This window comes from Monodelphis domestica, chromosome 5, assembly GCF_027887165.1.
Source record: "Monodelphis domestica isolate mMonDom1 chromosome 5, mMonDom1.pri, whole genome shotgun sequence".
Classification (NCBI taxonomy): domain Eukaryota; kingdom Metazoa; phylum Chordata; class Mammalia; order Didelphimorphia; family Didelphidae; genus Monodelphis; species Monodelphis domestica.
This window is the reverse complement of record NC_077231.1, coordinates 213,668,659-213,690,984: the sequence shown is the minus strand read 5'-3', so window position 1 is coordinate 213,690,984 and position 22,326 is coordinate 213,668,659. Positions and strand designations below refer to the sequence as shown.

The following is a 22,326-nucleotide window of genomic DNA, read 5'->3' as shown; positions in this document are numbered from 1 at the left end:
AACTTTTTTTAAGGATGCTATCATAAGTTCTGGATCATTTTTTCTTTCACATATCTGTTCTATTCTATTCTATTCTATTCTATTCTATTCTATTCTATTCTATTCTATTCTATTCTATTCTATTCTATTCTATTCTATTCTATTCTATAGTAAGTCTAATTGAGGGACTGAGCCAAAGGAAGAAAAAGAGCAAAGAACTGACTCAGAAATATAGAAAAAAGACAATGACAGTTAAGAAACAATAAAGAGTAAGTAAGGCAAAAACAAAAAGGTAACAGAGAAAGGGAGTGAAAGACCACAAAAGAATACAGGGACAGGCATAGAGAAATTCTGACACATAAAAAAACACACAGAAAATCTTGAAGCAATACCCCATATCTTATTATCACTTGGCTATAGCTGCAATAGATTTTTTATTTCTAAATGTTTTTGTCCTTCAGTAATATTTTATTTTTCCCCACATATAAAAGAATTTTTAACATTCATTTAAAAATATTTTGTGCTTCAAATTCTCTCCTTCCCTGCATATTCCCAAATACTATATAAGCAATTCGATATTAGTTATACATGTGCTACCATACAAAATATATTACCATATTCATAACGATCAACAGATTTTAAAATCATGTACTTTTCCAACTATGGGAATGTAGGAAGATAACAACTATTGATGCTTGCTTTGAACACTGAATATAATTAAACTAAGGAAGAGGTTCTCAATTCTTTTATAAGGAAAAGTAAAATAATTGTGTTGCTGCAATTTCCAGATTATGATTACTACTAAATACAACCACTGCAGAAATTAACCAGAATAATTTTTTCCTGTATGAAACATATAACAAAAGCATTGAAAGGAACTAGAAACCTTTGTAATAGAATAAACCTTTGTAATAGAATTGACACAAATGAAAATGCTGCTAGAAAGGTCAAAGGGTTAAACTCATGCCTGAGGTAGGTCTAGGAAAGAATTACCTCAGGTCCAAGGACATATTTTTTTTTCCACTTTAAACATTATTTTATTTGGTCATTTTCAAACATTATTCATTGGAAACAAAGATCACTTTCTTCCCCCCCCCCCCCCCCACCTCTCCCATAGCTGACGCATGATTCCACTGGGTATCACATGTGTTTTTGTTTTGAACCCATTTCCATGTTGTTGGTATTTGCATTAGAGTGTTCATTTAGAGTCTCTCCTCAGTTGTATCCCCTTCCCCCCTGTAGTCAAGCAGTTGCTTTTCCTCGGTGTTTTTACTCCCATAGTTTATCCTCTGCTTGTGGATAGTGTTTTTTAGATCCCTGCAGATTGTTCAGGGACATTGCATTGCCACTAATGGAGAAGTCCATTACCTTCGATTGTACCACAGTGTATTAGTCTCTGTGTATAATGTTTTCCTGGTTCTGCTTCTTTCGCTCTACATCACTTCCTGGAGGTTGTTCCAGACTCCATGGAATTCCTCTACTTTATTATTCCTTTTAGCACAATAGTTTTCCATCACCAACATATACCACAGTTTGTTCAGCCATTTCCCAATTGAAGGGCATCCCCTCATTTTCCAATTTTTGGCCACCACAAAGAGCACAGCTATGAATATTCTTGTACAAGTCTTTTTCCTTATTGTCTCTTTGGGGTACAAACCCAGCAGTGCTATGGCTGGATCAAAGGGCAGACAGTCTTTTATCGCCCTTTGGGCATAGTTCCAAATTGCTCTCCAGAATGGTTGGATCAATTCACAACTCCACCAGCAATGAATTAATGTCCCCACTTTGCCAAATCCCCTCCAGCATTCATTACTTTCCATAGCTGTTATGTTAGCCAATTTGCTAGGTGTGAGGTGATACCTCAGAGTTGTTTTGATTTGTATCTCTTTGATTATAAGAGATGTAGAACACTTTTTCATGTGCTTATTAATAGTTTTGATTTCTTTGGCTGAGAACAGCCTGTTCATGTCCCTTGCCCATTTATCAATTGGAGAATGACTTGATTTTTTGTACAATTGATGCAGCTCTTTGTAAATTTGGGTAATTAAACCTTTGTCAGAGGTTTTTATGAAGATTGTTTCCCAATTTGTTGCTTCCCTTCTGATTTTAGTTACATTGGTTTTGTTTGTACAAAACCTTTTTAATTTGATGTATTCCAGATTATTTATTTTGCATTTTGTAACTCTTTCTTGCTTGTGTCTTGCTTGGTTTTAAAGTCTTTCCCTTCCCAAAGGTCTGACATGTATACTATTCTGTGTTCACCTAATTTTCTTATAGTTTCCTTCTTTATGTTCAAGTCATTCACCCATTTTGAATTTATCTTGGTGTAGGGTGTGAGGTGTTGATCTAAACCTAATCTTTCACACGCTATCCGCCAATTTTCCCAGCAGTTTTTATGAAATAGTGGATTTTTGTCTCAAAAGCTGGGATCTTTGGGTTTGTCATATACTGTCTTGCTGAGGTCACTTACCCCGAGTCTATTCCACTGATCCTCCTTTCTGTCTCTTAGCCAGTGCCAAATTGTTTTGATGACCGCTGCTTTATAATATAATCTGAGATCTGGGACTGCAAGGACCCCATCATTTGTATTTTTTTTTCATTATTTCCTTGGATATCCTTGATCCTTTGTTCTTCCAAATGAAGTTTGTTATGGTTTTTTCTAGATCAGTAAAAAATTTTTTTGAAAGTTCCATGGGTATGGTACTAAATAGATAGATGAGTTTGGGTAGGATGGTCATTTTTATTATATTAGCTCGTCCTACCCATGAGCAGTTAATGTTTTTCCAATTGTTCAAGTCTAGTTTTAGTTGTGTGAAAAGTGTTTTGTAGTTGTGTTCATAAAATTCCTGTGTTTGTCTCGGGAGATAAATTCCTAAGTATTTTATTTTGTCTAAGGTAGTTTTGAATGGGATTTCTCTTTCTAGTTCTTGCTGCTGAACTGTGTTGGAAATATATAGAAATGCTGATGACTTATGTGGGTTTATTTTGTATCCTGCAACTTTACTAAAGTTGTTGATTATTTCGATTAGCTTTTTGGTTGAATCTCTAGGATTCTTTAAGTAGACCATCATGTCATCCGCAAAGAGTGATAACTTGGTCTCCTCATTGCCAATTTTAATGTCTTCAATTCCAAGGACATATTCTTAAAATAGAACTGGCAATTTTAGGGAAGCCATTCTTCCAGTCTATCCTTCACTTTTGTTTGGCAGGAAAGGTAGCTATATCCTAAAAACTGATATCCTCAAAAATCTATTAAGCTTTATACCCTTTAAATTAGCAATTCTGCTACTAAGTCTCTATCACAGAGATCAAAGAAGAAGGAAATAGGTCTAGTCATACAAAAAATTTTTATAGCAGCTTATTTTTTTGTGGTGTCAAAGAAATGGAAGTTGTATGGATACTCATCAATTGAATAATGGCTGAAAAAATTATGGTATATGAATGTAATGGAATTTTTGTTGTTGTTTAGTCATTTCAGTTATCTCTGAATCTTCATGACTCCAAATTGGGGTTTTCCTGGCAAAAATAATGGAGTGGTTTGCCATTTTACAGAGCAGGAAACTGAGGGAAAGAGGGTTAAGTGACTTCTGCCAAGGGTTACACAGTTAATGGCAGAAGCTGAATTTGAATTCATGTCTTCCTGACTCCAGGTGCAGTTCTCAATCTGCTGCCCTCCCTACCTGCTCTATGATATTGTGCTGTAAGAAATGGTGTGCAGGACATTTTCAGAAAAACCTAGAATGTCATATAATCTGATACAAAGTGAAGTGAATAGAACCAGAAGAACATTATCTACAATGAAATCAAGACTGAAAGACTTAAAAACTCTGTTCAGTACAATGATCAACCACAATTCTAAAGCACTCAAGATAAAGCCGGCTATCTAACTTCAAACAGAAAGCTGACAGACTCAAAGAGTGTATATTGAAGCATATTTTCCTTTTTTACTTTCTATTTTAGATATGGTTAATGCTTCAGGAATTTGTTTTGCAAAACTAAACATATCTGAAATGGATTTTATTTTTCTAGCTTTATAGGTTAGGGAAGAAAAAGGAGGGAGAGAATTCAAAACAAAATAAAATAAAAATGAATGGGGGATAGGACTGATGTCTAGTATTCTAGGAAGGATAGGGTAGAGAAGGAGAGAAAAATTATAGATCAAGTTATAAAGAGTCGGCCTTACATGTAAGGTCAAGGATGAAAGGCAACTTTGTGAAGTTATATTTTGCTCAAAGGTAAGGACCTATATCCCCAAACCCAGGACTGTTACAATTATTTACCATCCATTAAGGTTCTCATTTTCTCAAAAGAAATAGTCAATCTATGTCCTCAAATTAGAACATTTCAACATACTGTAAAAAATAGACTCGTATACAGGACCACAATCCCCACGAGCCTTTGCTCCACTTCCCCAGAATGCCTTGTAATCTCATCTGGGCCGAGATTGAGAAGGTATTTAAGCTGATTCAAAGGCTCTCTTGGATCTTGGACTTCCGTTTTGGGGCAGGCGTGGCTTTTTTTCATAATGTAGGTGAGGTTGTGTCTAGGCCTCTCTATGGCCTGGACACGTGCCAGATGCCTCAGTCTCCCAGTCTCCCCTAAATTTTAATCTTTACAATACACATGGAAGTTTTCTTAAAAATCCTAGACTCCCAGTTCATCAATCTCCTCAGCACCTATGACCCATTTCTTTACTTCATTTTAACCAATCAGAGGTCAGACATCTCACACATTTATAACCTTAAATTCTCAAACTGTTCTGATTTTATAACCTATTTTTCCATTTCTTCCCATGCTTCATTCCTTCTTAATTTGTTCATCCTCATCAGAATCTCCAGGCTCTCCAGTCCTTCCTCCCCTCTACCTATTGGTCTAATAGGTCTAATCTCCCCTTCACAACCCTGATTAACTATTTCGACTAGAGACAGACTGTTTTTGCCTTTCTTTGCATCCTCAATGTTGTCATACAGTGACTGACACATACCAAGTCATTAATTAAAGGCATATCAACTATCCTCTACCTTGCCCTCTTCTTTCTGATGCTATTTATAACTTGTCCAAAGTCAATCCTGGGTTATTTTCACCTTCTACACTACTGTATGAATATGGATGTATTAAGTCAAAGAATCATGAAAAACAGATGCACTACAAATAAATATCACCAATCTTACTTGAACTCTCACTGCTATAATTTTTTTATTTTTTCCAGACTACTATATTTGAGCAAAAAAAAAAAAGAAAAAAAAGGGGGTGGGTGAGGAGGAATATAGGATAAAAAAATAACAGAGAACCTGAACACTTCCTAAATAAAAGCTAGTAACAGAAATCCCTTTACAAGGAAAATGAAGAATATTTTAATCCAAGCTGTGTAGGATAATTTCCAAGTTGGTTAAAGAAATAGCAACCTCTAGTTCTTTTAAAGGCATTTCCACATGTGATACCCAGCGAAATCGCACAACAGCTATGGGAGAGGTGGGGGTAGGAGAGGAGGAAAAGAAAATGATCTTTGTTTCCAATGAGTAATGTTTGGAAATGACCAAATAAAATAATGTTTAAAAAAAAAATAAAGGCATTTTGTAGGTGTTAATATCCTACTACATAAGGCTTTTCCTTTCCCCCTATCCTAGGTCTCCCCAGCATTAGTGTCTCATCCTAAAATTATTCTGAATTTATTTGTAAAATACTGTATTGTCTCCCTCTACCCTTGTATAACAAGCTTAAGACCGGAGACCATCATTTTTGTCTCTGTACCTTTAATAATCAGCATAGTATGTCATGCATAAGTAAAGCACTGTTGAAATGCAGTGAATCTACAAATTATATTTTACTCTTCACCTTCTAATATTATATTTTTTCTAGGGCAATTACCAATTTATTCCAGAAAGGAAGAAGTAATATTGCCTTTTGCTCAGGTTATATGTATTACATTTGTTTTATCTAGACCCACATTAACAATATAAAATGGATACATATTTTATTAAAAGTTCTATAACCACTCTGCCTAACCTTTCTATCTGAATATTTACTTAATTTAATATTGCTACAATATGAACACTTGATTGATACTGTTGGCTATACACTAGAACATATCTACGCTACTACCATTAGCTTATATTGTTGAACAAATTGACAGCACTATTCATTTTTATTATAAAGGTTTCACAGTATCTTAACTATCTACAATGTCTATGCTGAATGCTAAAATTTCCTTTTGAGGTACTGAAGATGACTTTTCTAAATGTATAATTTATACTTAAGAGAATTGTTTTTAATACTTACCTTCACTTTGGGTTTAGGTGGTAGAATAACCTTTTTCTTTGCCCTAATTCAAGAAAGAAAAGTTAAATGTGAGACTAAAAACCACTTGAAAAGTATGATATTTATACTACCTGAGCCTTTTCACACAAGGCCTCTTTCTATTTCTCTCTCTCTTTCTCTCTCTCTCACACACACACATGTGTGCATGTGTATATATGCTAAATACATATATACACATATATACCTATATGTATACACACACACATAATAAAAGCTGAGTTCCTCAAGAACAAAGAGATATTACCCATCTCTAAGTTTTCTATAACATCAAATACTACAGTATATATAGTCTATTTGTAATACGCATTTGTTTAATGAATGAATTTTCAGTAAATCTTCTCTAATTTGAGTAGAGGTCAACATGAATTAGTAAAAAGAATGAATGAAAGAATATTCTTTAAAGTTATGCAGTTATAATATAATACAGAGATAAGAAGATTGGACTAGGCCTTCAAATCTACATTATAGTCCAATGTCACTAGCAAGCTGTGTAAATTTAGGAAAGTCTTTAACCTTTCTGGGTTTGCCTTCTCATTAGTAAAAAACAAAAAACAAAAAATTTAAAGTTAGATTCTCTCTAAGGTGGTCTTCCTCCCTTCCACTATTATTATGATGGTGATAAAGATGATGACGATGATGAATCTATTAAACAAATACAGCTCAAAATTTCAAAACTGAGCATTTCCAATTAAAGCACTTTTTAAGAAAATATTTTTCTGTAATCTTGTTTACATTATGAATTTATTACTTAACAGTATTAAGAGAAACTATTTTACTAGCCAAAACCTTGGCAGAATCTGAATTAAAGAGGCTTTTACAGTATAAAAACAGTAGTAAAGAAGAAAACCATGTCTGTTTGTTTTTGAATATAAAAAGAATAAAGCAAAAGAATATTAAAAGAAAAGTACGTTTGAAAATTTTAAACATTATTCAAAATCATAATTAGGGCCCTCTGTCTCCCATCTTTAAACTTCTTTCAGAAATAGTGGGACAAGCCTAGAATATGTCATGTGAATAGATGCAGAGAATGCTGAAATATAACAAAGATAGAATACAATTTCTTTCTGAACCAATGAATCTATTGTCAAGCTTCAAGAAGTGAGTAATATATTTCTTCGAATCCTTAGAAATATATACACACAGGGGGCAGCTGGGTGGCTCAGTGGATTGAGATCCAGGCCTAGATATGGGAGGTCCTAGGTTCAAATCTGGCCTCCCAGTTGTGTGACCCTGGGCAAGTCACTTAACCCCCATTGTCTAGCCCTTACCACTCTTCTGCCTTGGAGTCAATAGTGATTCGAAGACAGAAGGTAAGGGTTTAAAAAAAAAAAAGCAAGAAATATATACACAGTAGATATTTTAGGGAAAACTGGACTAGTAGTTTGCTCCTTACTTTTTAAGTGATTGGCAATTATGAAAGGTTGAAAATGCAGTATTAATAAAAAAATAATTAATACTGCCTTTAAGGGGAAAAAGATAAAAGGAAAACAGAAAAAAGTTTCACTTTATTGGAAGTCTCCAATTTAATATTTACAAAAATGTTTGTATAATTAGGCCAAACTATTCGTTCCATTTTCTTGTAGACTTTTAATTCCCCCATAACCCCCTGTTATTTTTCTATCATTATGAGTAAAAGCCCTGTGAAGAAAATTCGGAGTTCTTAGAAAATCTATGTGTTTAGAAGTAGAGGAAAGAAAAGCAAAAGCAGGAAGTTTAGAGAGCTGACTTAGGGACAAACAGCTAGGATGGGCAGGCTTAACTACATGATAGTTTTTCCTGCCCAAAATTCTTTTCTTGTAACCAGCTTAAATTTTTTCACTTGGTTACACTGCCAAGTTATTATATTGGTTATCTTACCAAATACAAACTAATGTGAGTTAACCAATATTCTTTCAAAAAGGTGAATATATTTTTGAATATTAAAATGCTAACAATAGTATGAATTAAAATATATTTTTTTTGTTCTGCTATCCAGTAATAATCAATTACCCAGAGAAAATGGGCTTTTGACTGAGGAGGTAATGGAAGGTAGCTAAGTTTATAGGACTCTGCAGCATGGGATAGCCTTAGGCAAGAGCTGCCACAGTTTAGAGGTTAGGGCAACATAAAAGAACCAGGAAATTGGAGACATGGATATTAAGAATAAAGCTAGAGGTACAGAAAAGTGGGAGGATATAAAGACAAAATTTGCCTGTTTCAAAGATTTTGCATAGGAAGAGCGCTATGTTAAAAAAAGGAAATGAAACTTTCTCCTTTTATCCTCTTACAGTACATGGTCTCTTCTTTACAGGAACCAAAACTCAGGCTATTAATAACACTATTAAAAACATACTACTGGGGGCAGATAGCTGGGTCAGTGATTTGAGAGCCAGAAGTAGAGATGGGAAATCTTGGGTTTAAATGTGATCGCAGAGACTTCCTAGTTTTATGGTCCTGGGCAAGTCACACAAACCCCATTGCCTAGTTTTCAACATTCTTCTACCTTGGACCCATTATTATTATTGATTTGAGGATGGAAGGTAAGGGTCTTAAAAATTACTTAAAATTTTTGTAGCATTTAATAGTTTACAAAGTGTTTTCATATTCTTATTTGATCCTATGGCACAGTCATGTATCAAATGATTAATAGCACCCTTTATAGATGATAATTAAGATTCAAAAAAGTTAAGATATTATGTAACTGCTTTAAAGGTATACAGTGACAGAAGAGCTCAGACTAGAATAAATTCTTTGATTCCTAGTCAAATGTGCTTTCCCATATAGTATACTGACTATCAAAATTGCCTTTAGCTATATTATGGATTAAAAAGACTTAGGGGAGCTAGCCTGGAAGCCTAGTTACTACTTAGTACATTATTTCTTGGAGAAATCAAATTTTAAGTATTAGCAACCTGCTTACAAATGAGCTTCTGGAACACAATTTTTGTATGGTGAGGGCAGCTTAGATATTTAATAAATTCAGTTCATCATCTCATTGAATTTTCAATTGATTCCTTTTATCTACTAAAATTCCTTACTATAAGTCAAAGTGGGTTGAAAAGCTATTCACTTTCTGGAAACTTTAAGAGATTAATATAGCATGATAACTGTCAAAGTAAAGCAAAGGAGATAAAAAGCCTCTGTATTTACTCACGGAGCAGAAGTGAGATGATTGTGAACACTTCGGCTTTCCTTAAAGAGCATTCTAGGAATAAAAAAGGCAGATAGACAGCGTTATTACTTGATTTTCAGTCAGTTATTACTTGCCACTATCTACCACTTAAAACATTATTTGCAAAGTCAACTCAATTATTAAATTATCAATAATAAAAAATCAACTCCGGAAAAATCTGAGTTATGGATAATATCTAAATTGAATAGATCTCTAAGTTCTTACCCAAGTGGCTGGAAGGGGAAAATTTGCTTCTGATTATTTCAATGACATTAAGACTTCAATGTATCTAACTGTGGGATCTCATTTTTCTCTTTTAAATAGAGGTACAGTGCAAAGAACTTTGAAGATGCAAGGTGAGATGATCTCTCAATTTGCTGAGACTGGTCATCCATACTAGTATTCTGAAAGCTTCAAATATTTAGAAGTGGTTTCCCTAAATCTTTGAGAAAGTCCCTTTGAAAAATCTTTTTTTAATGAAAAATTTTAATGTAGAATATAATGTTCTCTTTTCCTATGTGTTCTAAAAACTGACTGTTTTTAAGATCAGTGTAGACACTAATGAATAACTCTCCTACTCTTACTATTATTGAATTTCTAGTCTCACTAATAAAATAATATAGTCCCCCAAAGTTTATATGGTTCTTTTGAACTTTCCCCTGATCTTCACCTTCTCCTCTACTAACAAAATCATACAAAAATTGTGTATGGTAAAAAAAAAATCAATTTTTAAAATTTTCAAATTCTCATGTCTATATCTATCTTATCTCTTTAAGGATATAAACTTAAAAGATAGAAGACCTGAGTGTTTCTATCCGGCTGTGTATAGTGCCCAGCACATAGTAGGCTCTTAGCAAAATGTTGGGTTTTTTGGTTTGTTTTTGTTTGTTTGTTTGTTTTTTAAATTTTAAAGTAACATAAGGAACAAAATGATACACAGCTTAGGATGCTAAATTTCTTACCTAGCCTGCATCCAGCCCTTAGGCCACAATGGTTTCACTTCTGTCTCCATAAAGGTCTTAAGATAATCCTCAGCAGATTGGCTTTTATTTGTCTCTAGCTCATAGCATCCCAACTTAATCTTGACAAGGTTACATAACAAAGCCCTAAACAGGAAAAAAAATCTGACTATAAAAACTGTAGACAATTAAAGAGTTCAAGAAATGAAATTAGGGTAAGAGACTTATAAGCTATCTGGTGATGCATTACTCTATTTCTAAAACATCTGTTTTACATCAAAATCCTTACACTAATGCTTTTTTAATCAAGGAACTGATATAGGTAAAAAATAGTGATATTCCAATTAAGGAATACTGGCAAAAAAAAAAGATGGAAAAGACAGATAGCTGATTTATCTCAAAAAGATACTACCTAATTTGTGGACCTAATCTATAAAAATGACAAAAAGTGTATTTCTTTTTGATTTCCCCTAGGGAAGTGAAAAGTTTATGGGAAAGAATCACATAACAAACTGTGTAGTCCAAGTTACAGAAATGAGAACAGAGCTAAAGCAAAGCATCCCTCTTGAAAACAAATCTTTTCTCCATACTATTCCTTCCTCATCAGACAGTACATAATCCATATAACTGGATTCTTTTTATCATAAGCCACATGATTGCATTACACAAATTAGATGAATAGCAAGATATAATTAAAATATACCTAATAGTATCATCCCAGTGGAATTTTTTTCTTGGTCCTATGACCCGTTTTCCTGGTTTATCATCATCATCATCCTCGGATCCATTTCTATCTCGTTCCTCATCTATTTGTGACCTGAAAATGAAATATTTAATTTCATGGAATGGCAAAGCCATTATCCATGACAAAATGTGCAAGGGATTAACATTATAATACAAAACACTGAATTTAATGTTTAACATTTCCCCCAGATTATTAGTCAAATAACAGCAAACAGTATTTTACTTCTCAGTTAAAAATATATATATATTTATATGGGGCCCAGAGCACTCAAGCTGATCAATGTGGATGAAGTGCCAAGTGCCAGGCCAATGTAAGCTTTGGGGGGCATTTCATATATTAATTACAACATATCCATTTAAAAGAGCCACTTTTGACCTTGATGGGAGAGGTACAGAGTAATAACTCAGCTTGAATTGGGACTACTGCACTAGGACATTTGGATTTTTACCAAAGTATGGTGTTGCCTTCTTGAAAGTCAATCCCCACCAACCAAGAGTTCTGGCTATGGGGCAGATTAAATGCAAGAGTCTCTTAAGCCTGAAGTTCATACCTAACACACTTAGCTTGACTTCGAGCCTGGCAGTCCTCCTGATACTTGAATAGTTGCTCAGGCATGACATTGCTGACAGCCAATTTCAGTTTTTGCAATGGTTCTCTTAAACGATCATCCTAGGAGAAAAACAACAAAGTTTTTTCAAGCAAATTTATAAATAAATACTAGAAAAGAATCTGCAAAAGTTGTGATTTCAGATTTGGGAGATGTCCATTCTAAATGATAATTAGTCCTCCAGAATAGGAATATTCTAAAAGTAATATGTCCAAACATATGGATAAAAGTTCCTTTAATCTAAGCTGCATAAAATAATGTTGAGTTGTTTTTGCATCTACATTTCATCTTTCTTGGACATCTACTATTTGTCAGTTAAATTAACACTAATATACTTCAATAGCAAACATGTGATGGCAACATATAGTCATATCTTAAAGTAAAATGTACTGCCTAACCTGCTTCAATTTAAAAATGGAAGTTTCATTTTATCTTTAAAGTTAATTCACCATAAACTCTTCCTAAATGTGCAAGTCAACTTTAGGTAATCAAAGCTTTAACAACTACACAACAATTCAATTTCATATGTCTTTGGAAGACATCATAGGTCTTTAATATACTGTCTTATGTCATTGACATTCATAATTCCTTCCAAAAAAAAATCTGATTTATACCTAGTTTAAAAATTAGCCTAAGGAACTGGTGGAGGAGTTGTGAACTGATTCAACCATTCTGGAGAGCAATTTGGATCTATGCCCAAATGGCTATAAAACAGCACATAATACCCTTTGACCAAGCAAAATCATTACTAGGTTTATATCTGAAAAGGATAAAAAACCAAAAAGGAAAAGGACCTATATGTACAAAAATATTTAAAGTAGCTTTTTTCAGAATGGCAAGATTTGGAAGATGAGAGAATACCATCATTTGGGGAATGGCTGAATAAATATATGATTGTATATGAACAGCATATTATCATAATGGAATACTATTGTACTATAAGAAATGTTGAGAAGAGTTCAGAAAAACCTGGAAAGACATGAATTAAAGCAGAACCAGGAAAACATCACACACAGTGACAACTGTTAATAACAGCTATTCTCAGTATTACAGCAATCCAAAACTATCCTAAAGTACTAATGATAAAATGCCAGCTGCTTCCAGAGAAAAAAACTGATGGAGTCTGAATCCAGACCAAAGCAAACTTTTTTTCACTTTCTTAACTTTTTTGTTGTTCAAGTTTCCTTCCACAAAAGGATTAACATGGGAAAATGTTTTGTATGACTGTACATGTAAAGATTGCATACTATCTGGGTGTGTATGTGAATTAAATATAAATTGTACCCCTCTTTCCATTTTTTAAAAGGAAAATTTAAAAAATCTATGTTGGCTTCAGATCTCAGCCCCACTCTTTTGATTGGACATGCATGTGTATGATGAGAGGAACCCAGAGCCTCATGGTTCCTTGGTAACCAGGAAGATGCTTATCTCTTGACCCCCCCCCCCCCCATTCTCCCCCTTAATGGCTCTTGGCATCCAGAAGGCTGACCTCTGACCTCGACTGAGGTCAAGTCTGTCCAACCAGGGAGACCCAGAAGGAGTGACATCACTAGCATAATGAGAGAGGGAACTAAAAGGAAGCAACAGGGTCTTTTCTTGGTGCTCGGTCGGTTTATATGCATGGTTTTGGCTAGGAAGGAGCACGTGGCTCTTTTGACTTTCCCTGTCATAACCTTTCTTGGTTATCAAACAGAGAGAAACGAGCAGGTATGGACATGTGATTAGGTATCTTTATCTTCAACTCCAACTTTTACTATCTAATAAATAATTATAAATTAATATACAGTGTCCAGACAATTTTGATTCTAACAGGAGGAAGAGAGAGAATTTGAGACTCAAAATTCTTTTTAAAATGTTAGAAACTGTTTTTACATGTAATTGGGGGGGGGGGAATCAAATTAAAAATTTTTTTGATTGGCGAAAGAGAGGTCAGATGATTTACTCAAGTCTGTCACAAGATCTAGGGATAATAAATTTAGTTCAGAAAGGATCTTAAAGGTCAACACCGTTTATATATAAAGAAACAGAAGCCCATAGGGATTTAAGTGACTTGCCCAGGTTCATATGGCTAGTAAATATCTGTAGCAGGATTTGAACTTGGATTTTTTTGAGTTTATAACCAGTGTCCTATTAAGGCATGCTGTTAGCTGGTAAAAGACCTGGAATTAGACCTCTAGTCCAGTATTTTTTCTATTTCTAAGACTTTTCAACTATTCAAACTTCTCAAATAGGGAAGTATGTTTAGGACACATTCAGTTTGAAAGTAATAAGAAACTTCTACAAATCATTCATTAAAATAAGCTTCGTAACCACATCAAACTTTATACATCCAAGATAAAAGACTTATCTTACCTGAACATTGAGGTGCAGCTTCTTTAGACGTTTTACCAGTGTGTCTTTATTACATGGCACAAAAGCCTCAAGGTGAGAATAGACTCCACTTCGGATGACTGGGCTTTGTTCCTGTAACTGTAACTCAATGCTAAACAAGAGGAATAAAAAAAAAAATTAAGGCCTATGGAATAGATTAGGTAGCAGCAAGAAACATCTAGGGGGTGGGGTGCTGATTATATTAAGTCTATATTTCTTTATCTCCCCATTATTCTTAGATGCTGGAGGCATCATGTTATAGTAGGAATAGAGCACAATATACATGTTCCTACCACATCAGAAGATATACAATAAATATGGCATTTTAGACAGTCCAAAATCTGGTTTTGTTTGTGGAAGTGAGTGTTGGATGGTTGGAGCTTGTGAACGATTAGAAAGTGGTGCCATTTTCTGTATTGTTGATATTTCTTGATAAAGAAATTGAGGAAACTCAAAATTTGAGTTGGGCTTAAAATGTTCCCTATTACATCAATCTTATTGGAATAAATTGGAGTTTTAAAAACACAGATATAGCAGGACTGATTGTACCTTAGTTCAGGCTCTCATCACCTCTCACCTAGACTATGAGTCTCCTTGTTTCATGTCTCTTATCGCTCCGGTCTACTCCTAATATGGCTGCCCAAGTAATTTTCCTTAAACTCATATCTGACAATTCCTCCTAGGATAAACTACAAATTTATATGCTTGGCTTTTAAAGTTCTCTGAATCTAGCCTCAATCTATTATTAATGCTGTACTGGACAGAGCTTGCTCTTGCCACACTGTACAATCCTGCCAAACTAGCCTTCTTTCTGTTCCTTACACATTTAATACTCTTATATCTCTCTTTCCCTAGCCTTTGCACTGGCTATCCTCCATGCTTGGAATGCATTCCTCCTGAGAGTCTCCATCTTCTGTCAAGCATTATGAAATTCTTCCTGAATCCCTCAAATGCTATTGTCTTCCAAAGCTACTCTGTATATGTTTATTTTCTTTATAGTCATGCTGTATATATTTTATAGATAACTGTCTACTCCACTTGAATGCAATTAGCTCCTTAGGGGTAGGTAGAGATGGTTTCATTCTATTGATTTATCTGCTCAGCACCTATCTTGGTGGTTGGCACATAGTCACATAGTAAGCACTCAAAAATACTTGCTGTTTGATTGAATGAGGAAGTTCTGAGTTAATTTCTGCATCTAACACACAGTGGCTTTAACTAAAGGTCTGAAAAAGGTTTTCCTGCCACCTCACACTTAAAAATCATTGTTCCTCAAAACTCAGGAAAATTACAATCTAAAATCTAAGGGAAAATTATGTACCCAACATAGTTGAAGAAAACAGAGTAATATTTTCCCATATTTATGGCAGTTCTTTTCTTCACTCAGTACCAGGAAAAATACCCATCTTCTCCCAGATGAATCTGTAACATTTCCCTTTATTATGTACTAAGGACTATACAATTAAAGAGGTTTCCTTATTTACCTTATCTTCCAAGGAACCTGGCTAGCTAAATAAATTCAGTGTTCAAATACAGTAACTTACCTCAAATGTCTGTTAACACTGATTTCTTATATGCTTATTTTAACTGTTTTTGTTGTTTTTATTTTGAAATAAATTGCTTCAACTGTAATTTTATAAGGAAACTCAAGTTCATTTTTTGAAAGTAAGCAAAAAAGGAATAATTCTATGCAAACAATTAAATAAAATATTTAAAAAGTACTCTTGGCCTGGGAATTATCAGTGTAAAAAAAAACAAATAAAAATTTTGAAGTTATGGAGGGATAATATGTAAGAATAAGTGCTAAGGGATAGAGAAAAAAATAATAGATTATCTTTAAGAGGAAAGGAGGAGAATTTAGATACAAGTCTTGGGGAGAAAGATTCCGGAAGGAGAGGAGGATCTTGGGAGTTGACTGATTTTAACTGTCACTCCTGATTCTGACTTTTCCTCTGAGCTGGAAGGAGGATCTTTGCTCTGGCATCCCCTAGGAAGAATTAATCTTGTGGAAAGGTTAGGGATTCCTGAGTTGGAGAATTTGCCTTGGAGTAAACTGCCTTTTCCCTGGAGTACAGGGATCTACTTGGCTACTAATCCCAAGGGTTTGTCACCTGGGACTTTAGGTTACCTAGGAGAGGGGATTCAGGCTACTAGTGAGTCCTGTCTCCTTAGCCTTTTTAAAGACAATCTGGGTAGTTAGATTAGCAGATAGTCAAATAACCTTTGGGTTTTTAAGTAAGAGCAGGGAGTGGACGGGCAGGGGCTACAGAGCAAGGAAGAATACCTCTCATGAGGTGCATAGAAGGTGGGTTTGAGTCTAGATCTGTAGTTTTAGGAACCTTCCTACCATTTCCCTTTATTCCAATTATCAAAATAAACTTGGTTTCAAAAGCCCAAGGGTTTGCACTTTGCTGGTCCTGGGGAGGTCCCTAGCTGCGTGTTTCTCATCTCCCATTCATCTAGGCCTTTCCCAAATAATCTACTTCCCTTTGGAGGAAGGATTTAATTTCAGTTGGCTGAGCCAGAAAGATTAGAGCCAGGAAAAATTTGAATTTTAAGGGAAACTGTCATCTTGAGTCCCTGAGAATTCTCAGAGCAGATTCTGGCTCACCTGAAGCAGCTCACAGAATCTTCATGCCGCTAGCAGGGGGACTGGACTATGACTGACAGGTAGCCATCTTAGATAGAATTCTGTGTTCCAGGTACTGAGGGAACAATCTACTGGGACCTACCACTCTGCAGTTAGACCGCTGGGAGTACTAGAAGATTCCATTTGCCTGTTTTTTCACTCAGGTTCATTTCTAACAGCTGCTGCTTGGTGTGAATACTTTTTACAGTGGTAGTAAACAGTAGTTTTACTTTTGATTGCTCTACATTACCATAGCTGTGCTATCTCAAATACACCTTGTAATAATTATAAATATGGGTTTTGGATATTATTTCTCTCTGATTGGTATTATGATTGGTCTAGGGTTAAGATATTGCTTCCTTTTACTGAAACAACTATAAGATGGGATATGTCATATTCCAGCTGTAATATCAATATGCTGTATTATATCTGTGGTGGCTAGAAGTTTAAGATGGAAATTAAAAAGGTATAATGTGTATGGCTAGATGACTTGGTATTGGTGAATTACAGAATATGATTATTGCCTTGCAATTGAAACTGGATCAACTTGAACTTATTTGTGGAGAATTGATGAAACTTAATGGCATGGCTCATGGTCTGAAGCAACAGGAACTAGTGAAGCTTAGAGGGGCTAAGCAACAACAAGCTCCTACAAAGCTATAACTAGAGGCTGAGGCTTTAGAACATAAGCCAATTACAATGTGTCCTTTGAGAGATGTCTCTCATGTCACACCTGACCAGAGCATTGTGCATATTAGACAGCACAAGAATTTTACACAAGGAGAACTAGAATCTTTAAAGAAACGGATTTCTAAGTACAAGGACAAACCAATACAAGTTGTAAAAGAGTAGAGAGAGTTATCAGAATATATAATCCAAATTACCAAGATTTTGACTTTCTTTTGGATGAGATTCTGACTGAGAGAAATAGCAGATTGTAGAGCAAAAAACCCCACCAATATTGCTCTCTCTCCATGGTTGCCTGAGTATGGTGATTGAGATAAATTTGGTGGAGAATTACAGGCAAATGGTAATAGCAAGGGAGCCTCTCTTAGAAACTATGAGAGCAAATTCTAAACACAGAGGGACATGGTCAAAATTTAAGAGGTTGAGGAAAGACAAAAGGGAAAACACCAGTTAGCTTCCATGACAGGATTAGTGACTGTGGAGAATGTTGGCTTGGCCTAGATTTACTATCTGAGGAAAATGTAAGTCACATAAGGAGACAATTCGTGAAGAATGCCTGGCCAGTGGTGAAAACCTTCAGAAGCAATTGCCTGAACTGGTTCACCATGGGTCTTGATGAATTGAAAAGGACAGAGACTTACATTTACCAGGGAGTTATATAGACAAGCTGAAGATAAAACCGAGATAATTGATAAATTAAGATGCAATTGAAGGAAGCAAACAAAAAGATTCAAGAGAGTGAGATACAGCAGGTTAAGACTGTTGCAGCCCTGCAGTCTTATAAGCCTCCAAGGCATGAATGCAATGCTATACAGACTAGGCAAAATCCTCCCAGGTGCTATTTATGCAACAAACTTGGGCACATGATGAGAGAGTGTAGATTCAGGGGTCAATTTTCAGTTCAGAATAGGGGAAACTGAGGCAATGCATATAATAATGGTTATAATGGATATAGACAAAATTCCTATGGTGTAAATAAGATTTAATAATAATGTATATACTAGAAATAATAATTGTTGTAATTATGGTTGTAATGGTGCCCAGCAAGCTCCAGACTTACAAAGCATGCAGGATTTCATTAGAACAGGAGCACAGCCTAAGTATTCCCAGGTGACTAGTGGGTATACCCAAAAAGGTAATATGCAAAAGGGAACCTGCTCAGCATGAAGGTGTGATCAGGATGGTATGATTAAATTAAGTTTATATAATGATTGTAGGAAAGAAATCACAAATGATACAAAATTAAAAGAATTCATTGGGTCCTTTATCTGTTGCTAATGCCCAACTCACCTATGAATTTACTTGGGAGAGATCTTTTACGTAAATTAAGAGCAACTATTCAATGCACACCAACAGGGGACATATCTTTAGAACTTCTGGATCTTTTCCCAATGTTATTCTTAGATAAAGTTGAGGCAGAAGGAGAAAAGAGGGAGAGTTTATTTTATACCTGATGATATACCAAAACAGGTATGGGCTTCTAATTCTACAAATGTTAGTCTATTAAAATCTGTAAACCCAGTTAAATTTAAGACCAAAGGAGGTCCTCCACCTTGCATAACACAATATCCCCTAAGTAAAGAGGCAGTAGCTGGTATCACCCCTATCATAGAATCATTATTGAAACAAGTCATTATAGTCCCATGTATTTTGGAGTTCAATACACCCCTACTCCCAATAAAGAAACCAAAACTGAATGAAAATGGAAGACCTTGTTACAGATTTGTCCAAGACTTAAGGGCTTTTAATGACTATGTGGTGAAGTCCCATCTCATTGTTCCAAGTCCAGCCACAATTATCTCTTCAATACAAAGCAGTGCCAGATATTTCATGGTGGTAGATTTACGTTCTGCTTTCTTTTTCATACCAATACACAAAGACTCACAAAAGATATTTGCTTTCACCTGGCAGGGAAGAAGTTTCTGTTGGAATCATTTGCCTCAAGGGTTCTGTGAAAGCCCATCTCTCTTTTTGCAAATCCTTAATAAAGATCTAGAGACAATCAGATTTAAAGATAATAAACTTGTCCATCTTGTGAATGACATACTTTTAGCATCTCCCAGGGCAAAAGTATGTTTAAGGGAGAGCAAATTTCTTTTGTGTGAGTTGTGTAAAAGGGGACATAAGGTATCTAAGGGAAAACTTCAATGGTGCTTACCAAGAGTATTTGGGATTTGTTTTATCTAGGGGTTCTAGAAGCATTTTCCAAAAATATTTAGCTGACATCCAAAAGCTAAGTGCCCCAAAGACTTAAAAACAGCTAAGAGTACAACAGGATTCTGTAGACAATGAACCTCTGAGTAGAGTGAATTGACCAAAGCACTTCCAGATTTAACAAAAGATGCAGAACTGAACTGCTTAAATTAAAGCCAGAACATCTACAGGCAATAACAAATTGCCTATTACAGTGCCCAGCTAGACCCTACTGAGGCTGGGATAGTTCCATGCTTGCGTGGGGTGGTTGTTGCTGCATTGTTGGTGCAGAAGTCTATATATCTCGTTCTTGGGTGACCACTGACAGTATTTTGTGCACACTAAGTAGAAGCCCCTATGTTGAAATATCACACGAGCTTTTTCTGACCAATGTATAGCCAAATACAATATAATTTTTCTTTGGAATGTATAGCCAAATACGATATAATTTTTCTTTGAAATGAAAACATACAAATCAAGAGTTGTAGTGGTTTAAATCCAGCCACACTACTATCTGATTTGCCAACAAATGGAGAACCACTGCAGTAATGTACTGAAGTGGTCCAATTAATAGAACAACCGAGGCAGAATTTGAAAGATACATCGCTGGACATTCCTGACCTTTTGCTTTATAAAGACAGTTCATCTTTCATGCAGAATGGTATCCATTCTACAGGGGCAGCAGAGGTCACTGAGTTTGAGAAAGAAGAAATCTAAAGTGTTTTTAAATGCCTAGAAGAGAAAAGAAGGAAGCTCCTCAGATGGAGATAAAGACAAGATGGTAAACTTTGAAACTCACATATTTAATTTCTCCTTAATGTTTGGTCCTAGAGAAGAGGTAAGAAAATATATCTCTTTTTCTCAGAGGACAGAAAGTCAAAAGGTATGAAATCCTAATACTATTAGAAATCTTCTTCATCAAAAGTGGTTGATGTGTTTTGGAGGTGTTTTTCTTTCCCTCTCTTTAATCTTTGTTACAAGGGATAAAGGTGCAGGTCAAGTATCACCACCTACATAAAACCTTTTCTGATTCCAATATTTAGTGCCCTTCCCATTCCCTAAATAACTTGTATTAAAGCTAATTTAAATTTTTTTTCTCCATATATATCTCTTCTCCATTAGATTATAAGGTTCTTGAGAGTAAATGTTTTATTACTTTATTTTTTTTTTCACTAGCACTTAGCACAGTACATGTTACATAGTAGGTACCACGTAAGCATATTAAAGCTTTGTTCTTAAGGAAAATAAGAAAGAAATATTTATCCAGTCCTTTTGAGATACACTTGAATGAAGGAAACTTATTAGTAGTTAAGTCAATTTTCTAGGATAAAAATCTTTTACCCTAATGAAAAGTTCAGATAGGAACATGTGAAAAAAGCTAAGAATATATTCTATGGTACCAAAAAATGGATTAAGGGTGGTGACCAGATTTAAAAATGGGGGACCACCTGAACTTTTTAAAGGGTCATTGCCTATTTTCCACGTTTAACCAGATAAAATGGTTTAAGAAATGATTCTCTAGGGACTTCCGGTTAAGATGGCGGCTTAGAGAAAGCTAAAGCTCAGATCTCCGGAAAACCCTTCCCGACCAATCTCAAACGATAAGCCCCTAAGGCGCCGAAATTCAAAACGATCAACAGCACAGACCCTGGGAACCCTCCTCCTGGACCTGGACCCGGTTCAAAAGGTACGGCTCCCCTTAAAAGCCAGAACCCGAGATCCCTCGGACCTCAGGGGTAGGAGCGCAGAGTCCAAGGCTCCCGGAAGCCGCAGCCCGGCCGGCTCAGAGAGCAGGGTCCTCGGAAACAACAACCCTCAGGGCCTTCTACAGTCCCGGTGAAAGTTACTGCCTGGGGCTTCCGCTGCAGAGAGCTGGTCAAAACAACAGCAACCCTCAGGGCGGGCAAGACAGCCTCACGGGCTGGATCCTGCTATCCAAGTCTCAGTGAAAGTCTGTGCTCTCGGAGCTTGGGGAAGCGGCAGCCCATCCCCCCGCAGGCCTGCGAAACAGCCTCACGGCCAGCGATTCTGAAGGCAACTTCCGGAAAGCGAGCCGGGGGGAGAGTGTGGCCTCGTGGTCCGACCCTTCCATTCCAGTTCCAGTGAGGCATATTCAGTTTAACCCAGGGAAAGCCCATAGAACTATCTGCCCAGGACTGCCTTTGAACACCAGAAAGAGACAAGAAAAACTAATCCTCCACATTCAGAGATGACAAACTCCACAGAACCACAGAAGCCCCAAAATACCAAGAAAAATAAGAAGAAAGGGGCGACTTTGGACACATTCTATGGAGCCAAAATACAAAATACAGAGCAGACAGAAGATAATATAAAAGAAAATGCTCCAAAACCTTCCAAAGGAAATGGAAACTCTCCACAAACCTATGAAGAATTTGAATCAGAAATGACCAAAAAGATGGAAGCCTTCTGGGAGGAAAAGTTGGAAATAATGCAAAAGAAATTCACGCATCTACAAAACCAGTTTGACCAAACTGTAAAAGAAAACCAGGCTTTAAAGGCCAGAATCAGGCAGCTGGAAGACAACGATCGTGTAAAAGAGCAAGAATCAATAAAGCAAAGCCAAAATACCAAGAAATTAGAAGAGAACATAAAATATCTCACCGACAAGGTGATAGATCTGGAAAATAGGGGGAGAAGGGATAATTTAAGAATAATTGGACTCCCAGA

The 22,326-nt window shown here is 35.8% G+C and overlaps 1 protein-coding gene across 5 annotated transcripts in view; it reads right to left on the bottom strand.

The window, feature by feature from the left end:
• Positions 1-22,326, bottom strand: part of UBN2 (ubinuclein 2) — a 162,660-nt gene that overhangs the window by 32,847 nt on the left and 107,487 nt on the right. For 4 of the 5 annotated variants that reach the window (XR_008912323.1, XM_056799760.1, XM_056799758.1 and 1 more), the window contains exons 8-13: positions 14,112-14,241; positions 11,703-11,821; positions 11,111-11,224; positions 10,411-10,554; positions 9,431-9,481; positions 6,259-6,301 (exon numbers count right to left, since the gene is read on the bottom strand). Coding sequence is in view for 4 of the 5 variants with exons in the window: in XM_056799760.1 (XP_056655738.1) it covers positions 6,259-6,301; positions 9,431-9,481; positions 10,411-10,554; positions 11,111-11,224; positions 11,703-11,821; positions 14,112-14,241 (601 nt within the window). In the remaining variant the exon portion in view is untranslated. The remainder of the gene's footprint in view (positions 1-6,258; positions 6,302-9,430; positions 9,482-10,410; positions 10,555-11,110; positions 11,225-11,702; positions 11,822-14,111; positions 14,242-22,326) is intronic. The other variant, XM_056799759.1, reaches the window with a different exon arrangement.